The sequence below is a fragment of the Rhinolophus ferrumequinum genome, chromosome 8 (assembly GCF_004115265.2).
Source record: "Rhinolophus ferrumequinum isolate MPI-CBG mRhiFer1 chromosome 8, mRhiFer1_v1.p, whole genome shotgun sequence".
NCBI lineage: Eukaryota > Metazoa > Chordata > Mammalia > Chiroptera > Rhinolophidae > Rhinolophus > Rhinolophus ferrumequinum.
The window spans coordinates 59310543-59327500 of NC_046291.1; the positions used below are offsets into that span (position 1 = coordinate 59310543).

Genomic DNA, 16958 nt, shown 5'->3' on the forward strand with positions numbered 1-16958 from the left:
TTTTTTAAAATATTACATTGCAAATGATTCTAGTAAGTGTTTTTGTATGCGATTAAGAAAACTGTGTCAGTACTTAATAAAATTGTTATTAGGTTTCTTTTTTGAAGAAACCTTTACACATATAAACCCAGACCTCCTCAAAAGTAAGTACTAAAGAAAACAAGTGTTCATAGTGTATTTTGAGATCATAAATAAGACTTTTATAGTATGGAAACTTTTTGAGGTATATGACTAGGTTCATGCCACAAACAATAAAAATATAGCTAAAGAAAACCTTAAGTAATGCTTAGTTTTGATAAAAAAAAATCTCTTTCCCTTCTCTCTGTCTTCCCCTCCATTCTTTTCTATATCCTTTCTGCAACTACAGACATAACACTTATAAAGTCACCTAAATTTGATTTTACTGTGTATCCTACATGTATTACCTGCAGGGTTCTGGTTTTCCTTTAGGGACATTGTGTAAATAGAATGCAAACGATTTGAAGAAGTAGCAGAAAAATTTGACTTATTTACTTTTTTACCATAAGCAACTAAAACTAGTGAATCTGGGATTACATTTCTTTCAAATTATCTGCTAATTTAAAAAAATGTGACTGGAAAAACTCCTTTTTTTAAAACAATTGTTAAGGAATATCAGGGCTTATCCATAACTAAAGAGGCCGATAAAATCATACATGATCATCAATAAGAAGTATAAAATTGTAGAATAGTTTAGACCATATACCCTGTTTCACCGAAAGTAAGACCTAACCAGACAATTAGCTCTAATGCGTTTTTTGGAGCAAAAATTAATATAAGCCCCAGTCATATTATATTATATTATACCCAGTATTATATATTATATTGTATAATATATCATTATATTATATATTACATTATATTACGTTACATTATACCCGGTTATATAAGACCAGGTCTTATAGTGTAGTAAAATAAGACTGGGTCTTATATTAATTTTTGCTCCAAAAGATGCATTAGAACTGATTGTCTGGCTAGGTCTTATTTTTGGGGAAACACAGTAGAAGTAACATCCATATAGCTTTTAACTCTATTGATAGTATTGAGAGCAACTTTATTTTTAACTGCTAAAGTAAACCATGTTTATTCACAACAGAAGAGAGTTGGATTGAAATTAATAGTGGAATTACAAGAAGAAGAAGGGTGATCTATATTTTATGTGGTTAATGCCACTGGATTAATGATTTTATTCAAATCAGCCAAAGACTAAAGTTTTATTTTTTAATGTAAAGGCATTGTCTGCCATAACAGTAGATGAAATTGTGCAGTTAAATATTGTCATAGAGAACACAATCAAGATGGAATTTGAAGAAAATTTCTTTACATGTTGTCTCTCCTAGGTCATTAGCCTTTCCCTGAGAATTAGGTTGTTGGGCACCCCCTCCAGGACAGGAAATGCCACTTTCTGTGAGGGTGCTGATATCTTCTCTTCTGCTTGTCTCATTATGCAGCATTCTTTGTTTTTACAAACGGAAGCGCCAACTGTACTAATGACTAGACTGTCTGTCACACTGCACTTTAACAATGTTCTGTTTATCTGGAAATTAGAGCATCCCAATTATAGGTGGTGCTGAGGTTTGCATCACCAGAACATAGAATGGAGTCAGGTGGGGAAAGAATGGAGAGATGAGGAAACTTGCTGTTACTAAGAGCTCTTCACTTTTAATCCTGGACCATGTTGATTGTATTCTAAAGCAGTTTATCTTCAGATGTCGTCTCATACGGGAAAAACAACACTAAACCTACCAAAACTCATTTCATATGTAGCTTTTGCTACTGCCTTCAGATCAAAGTTATTTTCTTCAGGCTGGACTAAATTATACACAGGTCCCAGGAGTGAAGGACGCTGAATTAATGCACTATGTCACCCAGCCCTGACTATAGAATATTTTTATCAAAGTCCAAGACACTATTTTGCTATTGCATTAAAAATTAATGCATGAATTGCCAAAAAGAGAAAAATGCATAAATAACCTAAACAAATTTTATCTAGGATATTTGTACATTTTAGAGTCACCTTAAGCAAAGAGTTTTTAAGGAGAATGGTTGAAGCATTGTACACTTATATGTAAATAATATTCTTACTCCTTTGTCTAATTTATATGAAAGTCCTCAATTTTAAATAAGCAGCCTTAATTACCTATTTTGTTTTATGTAAACTGTGTCTTTTTAGTGTAAGCTTCCCAAGGAGCACAGAAAAAAGGATGGATGCAAATTCCATCTTATACAAGGTCATGGGGCTTGGGAGTTTCTGAATTTGCTTATTGACCCATGTCAGCATGATGTTTTGAGCGAAAATGAATATAGTTCAGTTTAAATATAACTAAACTGAACTTTGCATTTATATACTTGAAATAGAATACACACACGCAAATAACTATTTACAGATAGCTATATGTGTACATAATGATTAACATAACATTTTAGGATTGTGACCGAAGGAAGTTAACCATCCATGTCATCATTCAAGGTTGTTACCATGCCTGGTTGTGTTAATTAAAAGTGCAAATTTATTTTATAGGGCACAACAGTATTTTGAGAATCAATTGGAATAACACCAGATTTTAGAATGATGGTAATGTTATCGATGCAGAGTATTTTTTAAAAATAAAGACTCAAAGCACATAGAGAATGCACAATACTTTTGGCATTTGGATTTCTTTTTCTGGATCAAATCATACAGGCTGGATGCTATGCATCTAGAATGGGCCCCTCAGGTTGTGTTAACCCCATTTATCCCTGCACACTACAGCTCACCTGTTATTTACACACATAAAAGGGTTGATGCTGCAGGACAAGGGGAGTGCTCTGTTGTGACACAGCACATACATATTCATTAGCAATGGCAGTCCCCATGGACATATGTGGTATGTCCTGATGATCTTTGTATGACAAAAAGAACTGGGGGGAAGGGTAGATGGCCTTAATGGATTAAAAACATACACGGAAAAAAGGAAGAGACTGTATGAAAAATGAAAGGCCATAAAGTAACAGCTTTAAAGGTTAACTACAAAGCCCTATTTAAACTGATTATAAATTGTCTAAAATGCTTCTCATAGAATAAACAAAATAACATTTGACTTACCATGGGAAAATCAGCCTCTTCCCTACTAACTCTCAGATTCTTTCCTTTGCAGTAGTTGATGACACCTGACACTAAATACTAAGATTCTGAGTATGAATCATTTATATATTTTAAATTGCATGTATGTGCATGATTGTGTATTCTCGTGAATTAATTGTGTTAGGATATACATGGACTTTTGGAAAACTGTTTTCAGTTGATTTAGATTATTATTCAAAATGTTTTACACATAAACTTTTGTAAAACATACCTCTGACCCCCAAAAAACAACACAAATCTACATTATAATTTTAAAATACAAGAATTTTATGTGAATGTGATTTTATGTTCACTTGAATACTTTGATTTAATTATTGGAAATTTTAAGACCCCCCCCCACACACACACACACAGGAAATAAAATAAGTCTTTGAATCATGATTATGATTTCCTGTGTTTCAGTGATAGGATGTCTATCCTGTTCATGTGTTGAATATAAGTTCAGTGGACGAAAAGTGATATTTTCTTTCACCCGTGCATTTGCTTTGCACAGTGCCTATGCATTCATCCTCATAAAAGCACGCCATCTCTTAGATATGTGTTACATGTCACAAATGATAACCTTCCAGACCTGCACATACCAATTTTCATCCTCAGTATGCAATACTGGCAAAATAGTCATTTTTGTATTTGGTCATGTTTTGGTGAGTGAATATTTTGTTGCTGTGAATAAAATGCAATGCCTTTTAGGGAAACTGATTCAGATCATAGGCTACCCACAAATGTAATTGAAGGACAGGGTGTATACTATTCTAGTCCGAGTCATGGTACCTGTGACACTGAGTACAGGCTCTGCCTAAACTCCAATTGATGACACATAGTACAGGATCACTTGTTTATCCAGATACCATCCACCCAACAGCTTTCCATAAGAAATGGCAAGTATAACTTTAGAGTAATTGAATCTCTCAAAAGTTGTACTAAAGCTCATGGTTGGTTAATAGGGGATGCTTTACTATTAAGTGAAGCTTTGGTTTGTGGTATCAGAACCTATGGGAGGTTCAAAGGAGCATATTAAGGATGGTGGGGATTGACATATGGAAAATAGCTAGGAAACGTATCTGGTAAATCAGAGCAACGGGGGAAATACTAAAGTCACAGCAATCTGGAAACCAGTTTTTTAAAGAAATCATTACCATTCTATACTGTTGTACTAATGACACTGAATCAAAAAGAAAAAAAAAATGATGTTCCCTGTGCCCTGATCAAGAGGTCAGCAATGCATATAATCAATGACATTTGGAAAATTTTCCTTCTAAAAGGACTACTCTTTTTTTTTTTTTTTTTAATTTCAGAGCACTATACTTGCTAATTTTCAAGAAAATATAAGTTAAGTGAAGAAAAACTGGAGCTTGAAGCTTCACAGGGAAGTCATATAAATTCCACTGCTTATGTGACTAATAAGTACGATAAAAATACCTGATGTTAATGGCGAGTGGGGGCACTACGACACACTGGAGAGGCCGTGCCATGTCCGCAGGGCAGCTGGTCCTTGGATTCATCCAACTGTTGCCAGGCAAGAATGAGATCTAGTGTTTTGAGATCATTCAGCCTGTCTTGAGAAATATGGAAATAGAGATTATTTTATATAAAGTTGACTGATTTTAAACCCTGTGCTGGCCAAACAAAACGTGGTTGTAGGCTGTATGCTGCCCTCAGACTGTCAGGTGGCAATTTTTCTGTTAGAGGGTGAGGTATTAGAACTATATTTACTAAGGACCATTTAGCTAGAAATGCCTTTATGATTGTTAAAAAAGGTTGCCTTATGCAAATAAGATAGAATGGGAGGAGAGAGTAATTTTCTGCAAAATGTATTATAATTTGGAGTCTTGAGGTGTGAAAGTGTGATTTAAAGAGAAAAATAATTTCACAGCATTGCTATATAATTATAATATCTTAGTTTGAGACTGCATATTTTGAAATCATTCTTAACTGGTTTTAAACTTCTAAGTACTTTGTTTCTTAGTTGTGGTCTCTACAATGTTGAGTTACAAATAACATTAAAAATAAATAAAATACTTTGAAAACATTTTGAGTTTTTGACACCTTTTTGATTAAAGAGATCACGCTCTGTTTTGCTGAATATGAAAGAATTTCTATTCCTTTCTTATAACCAACATTCCCACAGGAAAATTTCCTTTTTGTAGCTGTCCTGAGGTTGAAGAAAAAGGGATTTATAAATTCTAAGAGTGATTTTACTTTTATCTGTCTAGTCAGTTTTGTTTTGTGTTTAATGCACCTCTAGCTTTTTTTCAAAATAAAGGAATAACAAAAAAATATTTACGTAGCTGTTCTCAGTTACAAAATATTTTCACAAATATTATCACTTCAGGTAATCTTAATAACAATCCAGTATGTATATTATACCATTATCGTCCACATTTCATAGCTGAAAACAGTGAGTATGATGTGCGTAAGTGAGTTCACCAGGATTAGAACAAATAAACGATGGCGTGAGCAAAGCCAGTGGTCTGATTCTAAAGCTTGGGATATTCACTCTTCAGACAAAATTCTAGAACCTTCTTTATGTTTTCTCCAGTTTCTATCCCAACAATCTAGCCATGTCCCCAAATAAAATACTTTGTTAGACAAAGTAGTATTCAAGCCAACAGCATACCATATAGTAAGTGAAGTACCAAACTGTAACTGAGGCTGTCTGCACTGAGGAGTATGTCACTTTAAAGTGCTCTTAATCGCTAAAATCAAACAGTCTAATTGTAGAGAACTTAGAAGGTGAAATTATAAAGAAGATAGAAAGCTGGAAAAGTTTCATTGCCTAGTAAACAAAAACAGATTCCGTTGATTTAACTTCTTAGCATTGAACCACAAAGCTTTACATAGTGGACCCTTAGTTTCTTGACTAAATTAAAAGTCCCGACATCATATTCATCTTATAAAGGACTTCTAATTTTGGTGTTCTGAAGATGGAACTAAATTAACTAGGTTAAAGAGAATGTAATTTTGATGCTTCTTTCCCTCACTTTTCTCCTGCTATTCTTTTAGCTATAACGTGACATTTTCAGGCTAGACTTATCAGGATATGTACTGAGGAAGATTTCAGATCAAATGGGTTAGTTCAAGTAATACTAAATACTGCTGTGTTGGCCTCTTGGCTTATGAGTGTGGGTACACAAAAGGAGAATGCTGCTTAGTCTGCTCAGACATTTCGTTTGGCCATCACTCCCATTGAAGAATAATGGTAAGTAGATATTGCACAGTGCTAGTTTTCAGTACCAGGAAGTTTGCAGGCCCTCTCTCAGAAGGCGCTTCACTACGTAAACCTGTATTTTCAGCCAATGAATTTGCTACTATTACTCTCTACTTGACATTTTGAATGCTCTATGTGTTCTTCCATTTCCTACCTAGGAGATGATGAATCTGTTGCACTATTAGGCTGAGGAGACTGGAAACTAAAATTACTTTGGTATATTCACCCCTGTAGTGATTGTTTCCTAGAAAGAAACCTGGGTAAATATGGTATTCGATTTTAAAATATGTATTTTAAAAAATAATAATGAAAGGTTCGGGGTCCAGTAGACCAAAGGAGTATAATGGGTGTAGTGATGTCCATCCTGCAGGCCCGGGGAACTCTGTGCCGCTATCCTGGAGCCAACAAGCCTGCCATGCCTGCAGGTGTTTGCCTCAGGTTCCTGCCCTTAGGACGTCTGAGAAAACCTACAAATGAAGCAAAGTCCCTAGCAGCCAGAATCACCCCATGGGAACCTTGTAGAAGAGAACAGCTTTTTTAGACCTGATGAACTGCTGAATAGCATATGTGTGGTAGAGGTGGGGGTGGGGTAGTGAGTGCCTCAGATTAATATTTCCAGGAATGTGTGCTAAAAATAGATTCTCGAAGGCTTAGTCTTTTATTTCCAATTTCCTCCCATTCTGAAAGTTGTTTTTATATCCTTCATTTTTCTATACAAGAGTTTCTTTATCATTTTGAACATGAGACAGAATTTTGAAAGATGCCACAGTTGTTTCATTTCAAAATAAAGAGCAACATGGAGGAAGTAAAGCAATGAGGCAGCAACTTTTAGTAATTAAACCTAAGTTACGAAATGGTCAGTAAAGATAACAATGGAAAATGTTATCCAAATGGTCCAGTTTTATGGGAAATATAGACTTGTTCATTTATATACACATAAATTTATCCTATCACAATGAAATAACAAAATGCTCAGGCTTTTTACTGTAGAATCTGTCATTCTCATGTTAACACAGGTGAATATATCTTCAAAGTAATTTTCTATTAAATTACACATTTTAAAAACAAACATCACACTGTGAAATTTGCCAGCTGTATTAAGAATTCTCTGCTCCTTTCAAAAATAAAAATTAATGTTTTGGAGCAATTCTTCAATTATCTTTAAAAACTATTTTTCTTAACTTTCTACTGTTTTACATTTAAGCTTTATCAAAACAGCAGTGGGAGTTATTGTTCTGGAGTCACATTTCTAATAATGTTAAGACAGTATTGTTTCTGAGTTTTTTCTCTTCACGTTCTAAAGGGAAACCATATGAAAGCTGTTTTTAAAACTCATCTTATTATGTTGTGCCAAGCTACGTGGCATGCATGTGCTGCTTCTTACTCACAGATACCAGCGATACAATCAAAGCGAGCATGATTTCTTGTTCAGAGAACACTTGACTCTACATTTTTCATTCATTTCACATCAGAAATAGCACCACCAATAAACAGAACAATAATAACAACAAAAACATGTTTGGTTCTACTTTCAATTAGTATTAAAATCTCAGAAACTGATGAAAAAGGCCAGGACAATCTCCTGAACACTAGCTTCTTTAGCTCCTAGTAATATTGAAAACTAGCTTGTGGTAAACTATTAACTTACACTTTCAAAGAATACTAATGATTTTTAAGCACTGGCAAAGTACTTGTGTTTCAGAGGATGTGAATAATTCTGTTCCCTTAAGTTTATTTAATCAAAGCTCAATCTTGCCTTTTGTAGCCCTGCTAAGGTTATTATTTAGTATGCATCAATAAATAAACTTTTAATTATCTTGGTTAAGACATCCAAAAATAGCATGAGAATCAAAAGGCAATGTTGTATCCAGTAATTGTTCCAAATAAATAATTCTGATAGATAAGATCTTTGCTTAATTTCAGATGAAATAGAAATCTTGTGAAATTTAGTTTTGCTCAACTATGCAGAAATACCCAGTGAAAACAGCCTACTCTATTTAAACTTTATATTCCTATCTTTTATATTGATTATAACTTAAATAATTTTTCGCATATTTTCATAAATACTTTACAAGGAAAATAAATTAAGCCCATACAGGTGGAAGGTTGCCCGATTTTTGGTTTTTTAATAATTATTTTAAGTCTAAAGCAGTCCCCCCCATGAGCATTTTGTTATGTATGTGTTAACTAATGCCAACAGTGGCTTACCTCAGATAACTGAAAGGAAGTCAAACCCTTAAATGCGTATGTGTGTGTTGTGTTGTGTTGCATTTGTGGTAAAATACATTGCCTGTGACTCCTAAATTAGTTTCTGAAACTTTAATCAAGACATTTATTCAAATATTTCTTCTGTATCAATTTAATCTAAGTCTTACTCATAGCATATGTGTTCTTATTTTCTCAACTTTGTATTTTGATAATCTATTAAAGGAAAAAAAAATCCTAATAGAAATTCCCTGGAAATAGCTTACAGGACTAATGAATTTGTAGATCTTTTAGACAGTTCTATATTACAGTCACATTAATATTCTCTCCTTTTTATAAGGCTCGAAGTAAATCCCATGACACTAGAAGAATTTAGATACTGATTACTTGCGATTGGTTCCTGGTGATTTGCTCTTAATAATTTCCAGTTGAATTTAATGAAAGTATGATTCCTGAAATGCTACTTCATTAAAATTGCATCTTTTCCCCTTTAAGTGTGGTTTCAGTCATTTCACCCATTTTGCGGTGTGTTTTCCTCCCCCTTAAAAAATAATGACTGAGGAAAGCAGAAACAATTAGGAATATCACTTTAGTTCTTCCTAGAACTCACACCCAGAATTTCTCTTGAGTGATATGATGCAAGGTGCACTTCATCCAATTTTGCATTTTTATTCCCAGTTTGATGAGGTTGTTTTTAAAAGACAGAGCTTGAAAAGAGAAACAGGAAGATTTAGGGGGAGTGAAGGGAAGTGAAGAAAGAATCTGTTGCAGGTACAAGAGAAGCAAGGTATTTAATATTTTTACTAAAAAACATATGTAAAGCTTGATTCAGTTATTCTGTGCAGCTTTCAGACTTAATTTAACTGAGATGGGGATTTGCAAATGAATATCTCAATGGATCATTTTTAAAAATCCAAATGCAAATGAGTACAACTACAGTAAAATATATTTGCAAATGAATCCTGTTGCTTTATTCATTTATTGTGTAATTATTGCAATCCTTCCCACCTTGTTTTCAGTATTTATTAATCATTAAGTTGGAAGCATGACAGCAGTGCCAGCCCTGGCATGATTCTCTTTGACTAAAACCTTGTAAATTAACACAATTAGCACAGCATCATCTTGCTAATTAACTTCCAGTGTCTGGTGCAGTGGTTTTGCAAACAAGGAAGAGGGAGTCAGAAGGGAATCAACATGCCATTCTGTTACCAAACTCTGTGCTGTGTTCGGTTTAGCTCAGTAAGTCAAAGCTGGCCATGGCAGAAGCCAGAGTCAGGCCCTGAAGAGCTAAAGCATTTGGGGGAGGAAAGCAGAAGGGGGTAGGCGCTGTCAAAGTTGACTGGGTAATTCAGAAGGGAGCTGATGCCACAGATGCTTCATTGAGACCAGGCCTCCTTCTTATCAAAGAATCTCCGCCAGAGGGCACAAGACAGTTTGCAAAATTCACTTTGGGTAATACAAAGGAGATTAAGGAGGCCTGCTTAATATAGCAGTACCAGAATAGGAAGTGTTTGAACCAAGCAGAGATTAGAATGAGATGAGCCAGCACTGGGAAATAGAACAGGGTTCCAGTGCTCTTCTGTAACTAACTATATGAGAGTCCTCGAGGGTACATTATAAATCCCTTGGGGTACTGGTTCTCTAATCTGTAAAATGAGGTAATTTCTAAGGTCTCCTTAAACTGTAAAATTCAAATGAGTCTCTGATTCTAACTGCTTAGTATTTTCTCTTAAATGAGAAAATACTCTTATTTTATAGTTTGCTACATGTCACCTTGCTTCAATTAGTAACTAGCAGATAATCGAATTACCCATAGCGCCTCATTATCTAGTTGTACTCTTTTAGTTTCTGCCGCACACTGCTTCCAACAGAAATGTAGTTAGAATGCAGATTCTCTTATTCTCTCCTTCTCTCTATTCTTATCTTCCCTTTCACCTCTGTTTCCCCCCACACTCTCTCTACCGTGTGTGTGTGTGGGTGTGTGTGTGTCTGTGTGTGTATTTTTCTCTCCTCTTAGTAACTTGGAGTCTGTAAGACAGAGAGAAGGATTATAAGAGAAGGAGGGAGGATGCTAGCTGGAAGACCGACAGACAAGTGATGCTTGTTTCTTTTTTCAGACTCAACAACAGAACTGAGAGGCAGAAAGGAACCAGTTGTAATTCATACCGAGTTGTAGGCTTTGTGTGATGAAAGCGATGGAGCGCTGCCTGGGAGATTGCTTTGCTGCACTCCACGAAGCAGATTTGAAACTGTCGTGGACCACTTTAGATGAGAGTTGGATTATGGAATGACCTGCTATGTCTGTGTCATATTGTTCTGTGCAGGGAGCATTATACTGTGCTAACTAGGTGTTCAGTACCAAATAAGAGAGGTATCCTAGATGTGACCTGTCAGCTGTGTCTCATTTTTATATTGGTTAAAATATAAAACAAACTGTGATGTGAAGAGAGAATATCTAGATATTGTACATGTGTAATACTGTAACTGGCTAGATATTTAAAATGTATGCATATTTTATTGTAAGAACCAGTGACTGAATTCTAATTTGACAGGAATGTGTGTGTACATATATATGTATTTCTCTCTGTGTGTAGCAAAACCATTGATAGGCTTAACAGCAATAAATTTTCTTATCACTTAAAAATGAAACAAAAAAATAGGTCTTCTACAGAGTTTTCATTTAAATTCAGTTTATACCGGGCTGATATTGAATCCATTTTAAAGTATACGTATTATATATAGAGATCATAGCAGGTATTATAAACTAGGGAAATGCTTTATAATGTTGATATTATTAGTGGAAAATAATAGGTAACAAAATAAGTTTTGGGGGAAGCTTTATCAGTTGTGATGAATATTAAGTAATTTAACTTTCCCCCCCAAAATCTGTAGGCTTGAAGATGCAGTGGACGCCGGAGCATGCCCAGTGGCCAGAACAGCACTTTGACATCACTTCGACCACTCGGTCTCCTGCCCATAAAGTTGAAGCCTATAGAGGTCATTTGCAGCGCACCTATCAGTATGCCTGGGCGAATGATGACATATCCGCTCTGACTGCATCCAACCTGCTAAAAAAATACGCAGAGAAGTATTCTGGCATTTTGGAAGGCCCTGTGGACCGACCTGTCCTCAGCAACTACTCAGATGCACCATCAGGGCTAGTGAATGGTCGGAAAAATGAAAGCGAACCCTGGCAGCCTTCCTTGAATTCAGAAGCTGTTTATCCCATGAACTGTGTCCCAGATGTTATCACTGCCAGCAAAGCTGGAGTCAATTCAGCCCTCCCTTCAGCAGATGTCTCTGCGAGTATAGGGAGCTCTCCGGGGGTGGCCAGCAACCTGACAGAACCTAGTTATTCAAGTAGTACCTGTGGGAGCCACACCGTACCTAGTCTTCACGCAGGGCTGCCCTCTCAGGAATATGCCCCAGGATATAACGGATCATATTTGCATTCTACTTACAGTAGCCAACCGGCACCTGCACTTCCTTCACCTCATCCATCTCCTTTGCATAGCTCTGGACTCCTACAGCCGCCACCACCACCTCCCCCACCACCAGCCCTGGTCCCGGGCTACAATGGGACTTCGAACCTCTCCGGTTACAGCTATCCCTCTGCGAGCTATCCTCCTCAGAGTGCTGTGGGATCTGGGTACAGCCCTGGGGGTGCACCTCCTCCTTCAGCATACCTGCCTTCAGGAATTCCTGCCCCTACACCCCTGCCCCCAACCACGGTTCCTGGCTACACCTATCAGGGTCACGGTTTGACACCTATTGCACCCTCAGCCCTGACAAACAGTTCGGCAAGTTCTCTCAAACGGAAAGCCTTCTATATGGCAGGGCAAGGAGACATGGACTCCAGTTATGGCAATTACAGCTATGGCCAACAGAGATCTACACAGAGTCCTATGTACAGAATGCCCGACAACAGCATTTCAAACTCAAATCGGGGGAATGGTTTTGACAGAAGTGCTGAAACATCATCCTTAGCATTTAAGCCAACGAAGCAGCTAATGTCCTCTGAACAGCAAAGAAAATTCAGCAGCCAGTCCAGTAGGGCTCTGACCCCTCCTTCCTACAGTACTGCTAAAAATTCATTGGGATCAAGATCCAGTGAATCCTTTGGGAAGTACACATCACCCGTAATGAGTGAGCATGGGGACGAGCACAGGCAGCTCCTCTCTCACCCAATGCAAGGCCCTGGACTCCGTGCAGCTACCTCATCCAACCACTCTGTGGACGAGCAACTGAAGAATACTGACACTCACCTCATTGACCTGGTAACCAATGAGATTATCACCCAAGGACCACCAGTGGACTGGAATGACATTGCGGGTCTCGACCTAGTAAAGGCTGTCATTAAGGAGGAGGTGTTATGGCCAGTGTTGAGGTCAGATGCATTCAGTGGACTGACGGCCTTACCTCGGAGCATCCTTTTATTTGGACCTCGGGGAACAGGCAAAACATTATTGGGCAGATGCATAGCTAGTCAGCTGGGGGCCACATTTTTCAAAATCGCTGGTTCTGGACTAGTCGCCAAGTGGTTAGGAGAAGCAGAGAAAATCATCCATGCTGCTTTTCTTGTGGCCAGGTGTCGCCAGCCCTCCGTGATCTTTGTTAGTGACATTGACATGCTTCTCTCCTCTCAAGTGAGTGAGGAACACAGTCCAGTCAGTCGGATGAGAACCGAATTTCTGATGCAACTGGACACTGTACTAACATCGGCTGAGGACCAAATCATAGTAATTTGTGCCACCAGTAAACCAGAAGAAATAGATGAATCTCTTCGAAGGTACTTCATGAAACGACTTTTAATCCCACTTCCTGACAGCACAGCGAGGCACCAGATAATAGTACAACTGCTCTCACAGCACAATTACTGTCTCAATGACAAGGAGTTTGCACTGCTCGTCCAGCGCACAGAAGGCTTTTCTGGACTAGACGTGGCTCATTTGTGTCAGGAAGCCGCGGTGGGCCCCCTCCACGCCATGCCAGCCACAGACCTTTCAGCCATTATGCCCAGCCAGTTGAGGCCCGTTACATATCAAGACTTTGAAAATGCTTTCTGCAAGATTCAGCCTAGCATATCTCAAAAAGAGCTTGATATGTACGTTGAATGGAACAAAATGTTTGGTTGCAGTCAGTGATAACTTCTTAAAAAAGGTGTAATGAATGTTGGCACACACACATAAAACCTGCTACATAGGGTATAGAGCCCCTTTCCAGTAGTGTTTAAATTGCAAAGGGTACTGGGGAAGATGACAATTAAGTTGAATCTTTTAGAGTCAGGGTAGATTTGGAGGAAAAATGCATCCAATGAGAGCTTCTGATTTGAAAGCCCCAGATGACAGAAAGCATCTGCCGATGCTCAGTTCGATTCAAGCTAGACAACACTCACCAAGGAGCAAGGTGCAAGTGTGTTGACTTCAGAAGGACATGAACCTCGTGTGTTGATTCCATTCTGCTGTTCTCGAGATTTAGTTGCTGTCAAGTGCCTGGAGTGGTGCTTTATTTTTTGTTTGCCTCACAATTACATTGGTGGCATGTGCTAATATAAAGAGCTTTAACTTCAAACATTATTGGACTAAAGAGATGAACGGTTGTGTTTATGACAGAAAACCAGATTTTTGCCATTTTAAGAGCAACAGTATTCCTCAATCCTGTCTGTTCTGCAGTATTAAGCTAAGAACAGGTAAAACAGGGTAACGGTAATCTGGACCTTAATTTCTGCAGTTCATTTCTTTTAATGTTCTTGTCTGCAAAAACTCAGGAAAGCGATTGTGATTTGTACAGTACCTCAAAGGAATGTGTTGAAAGCACTATGTACTGCTGAGAGTAATGGGATAGGCTTCAATGTTACTTTATATTAAAATGTATGTTTACCTCAAAAATTGGAAAATAGCAAGGAAAATTACTTTGAATGTATCCAGAAATATACTGACGTGTGATACAACTAATTATTTACAATTTAAAGTAGACATGGAAGGATTCTTTTTAAAAAGGTTCTTTTACTAATTATGGGGAATTGACCAGAGCAGAATAATTCTTTATGTCAATAAGTGCAAGAGTTCGTACATTGCTCCTTGATAATGAAGTGAAAATGTTCTTAAAAGGTACACTGGTTAATAGAAAGCTACTTATTCAGTTTGTGTTAGTGTCTAGAACAGTCAGCCACAAGACCTGTTTCGGACCCTGAAAGTCACAGAACCTAAAATCTAGGACTGCGTTTTACTGCATAAGTGGTGGTGGTGGTGGTGGTTTGCAAGTTCTCGCTTAAAACTGCTGGGAATAGTGTCATTCTATTCACTCATCTAATTTATAGGTTTGCCATGCTGTTTGATAGGATACGATGCAGAAGATGGCAACCAACCAACCAAACAAACAAGTAGTTAAATAAATAAGTACAAAAACCAACCAACTTATATACATCCACAAAGAACATTTACATCTCTCCTTTTTGACTCCTCTCGTTAGTGCAATTTTGCTTCTCATTTTGAAATCTTCTGGGCTGTAGTGCTCCTGCTTCATTTCTACCTCTTGGAAAGTACATTTCTCTTGTAAAGTAAAGTAGGATATTGGAAGTGGACACACACACACACACACACACACACACACACACTCACACTCACACACACACACAATTGCTTGCCAAACATGTTGTTTTGTTTTCTTCCATCTTTTCTCATAAAATCTAGTTTCCAGATACATCAGTCTTCCCTCTTACTTCTACCTAAGTCTGCCCCACACCCCAATAGCATATGTGGCATTTTTCTTAATTTCCCATTTCTCTCTTGCTCCCCAAGTTGTTCTTTGTATCCTTTTTTGCTTTATGTGCAACTTTTCATTGATAGCTGACAGATGCTCGGCAATGCCTCTGAACAGACACAGTGTAGGCTGTAGCTTTCCAAAGCCACTGCCCGTACATAAGCAGAACAGCCTGGCTTTTTGAATGTATTTTTCCTGTTACTTTTTTTCCTTTTTTTTTTTTTTTTTTTTAGTTGAGACATGCAGTAACAAAACTGTTGCAAAGCACTGGCATTTTATGTATTCAAAAAGTGATGTACATTTAAAAATTTTAAATAAATGTAATGGGAAGCCCCAAGAAAGTTATTTCTGTTATTGTTTTTTTTCCTTCAAATATTTTTACTGATTTCATCCACAATGTCAAATTCCCTGAAACACAACATAGAGAAAGCTAATGAGAACTTCATGATATTTCTGATATTTTATGATGCCTGATCATTACTCCTAGTTTTTATTTTTCATGTTCCTAAAAACTGAGCAAATACACCAGAATTTAATTTACTATGATATTCTATGAATTAAAACTGTGCTTACATATAAATATTCCATGTTAAAAAGCTGTGCCTTTCATTAAGGATACAAAAAATAATATTTAAGTACATGCTCTGCTTTTCACAAGTGAATAAATGCTACAGTATGTTCTGGCTCTACCCTGCACACCCCTTATTGTAAGGAGATTCTAATATCCCCATTAACTTGTAGGTTCATATCGATCTCACTGAGAAGTTTACTTTTGCACAGTGCTGACCTATTTTCTGTTTTTTAGACATTACATTTCATTTCCGCCAATATGCTGTGTTCACTTGAAAACAACTGGCAAGTTTTGACAAACCCAGTCTTATTTAGACAACTTTGGAAAATCCAATATTGATCCATATTTTTTGTGGCTACTAAGAGTTAATGCCAAATATATGACTGCTCTATTGTGTTTTACATTTGTCTATAAATCTGAAAATAAAGTCATACATATTGGCTTTTAGCTTTAAATGACTTAAAATTACTTTGAGACATGAGTGGTCAAAAATCCATGTATTTAGGCAGAAGCCGAAATTGTGTGTGAATTTCACTTAGCCTCACAAACTCTAGGAGTTGATCTCTTAGGAAATTGGGCATGCTGAAGAAATGAAGGTATGTTGGGGGACATAAGGTTGACCTTTGAGTAGGTAGTGCTCTCCTGTGATTCTTTGATTCTGCGTGACAGCATTATGAGCTCTTCTACGGACTAGCCTAATAATGAACTCTTCTGGCCGTCGCTTCTGGAGCTTGGGTGGGGGTGGGGTACCACATCCTCAGTAGTGAATGTGTGCAATCAGTGATAGTACAACTGAGTAATCGGGCTTCATACCTTGGCCTCTTTGTGACTGCTAACAATTTGGAGAAGGCTACTAATGAAGGTAAGGTAATGAGCCAGTCTAAATTCCTTGCCGTCTGGCTAGGGGATTTGAGCCAGTCCACTTAACAGCCCCTAATTCTCTTCTTCACAACTGTAATAACATTTCCAACAGGGACAAAAAGGAAGTGAAGGAAACTACTTCAGAAGTATCAATAGAAATTCAAGAGGTAGTTCATAATAACCTTATGTGTGACACAAATGGAAATACT

The 16958-nt window shown here is 37.2% G+C and overlaps 1 protein-coding gene across 4 annotated transcripts in view; it reads left to right on the forward strand.

Moving 5' to 3' along the window:
* The window catches only part of FIGN (fidgetin, microtubule severing factor), a 121285-nt gene that overhangs the window by 103712 nt on the left and 615 nt on the right, over positions 1–16958 (forward strand). For 3 of the 4 annotated variants that reach the window (XM_033112640.1, XM_033112642.1, XM_033112641.1), the window contains one exon: positions 11448–16958. This exon is cut by the window's right edge and continues 615 nt beyond it. In XM_033112640.1, coding sequence (XP_032968531.1) covers positions 11448–13699 — 2252 coding nt within the window. In that variant the 3' untranslated portion in view covers positions 13700–16958. Of the gene's footprint in view, positions 1–9249; positions 9343–11447 lie in introns of those variants that run through there. The other variant, XM_033112644.1, reaches the window with a different exon arrangement.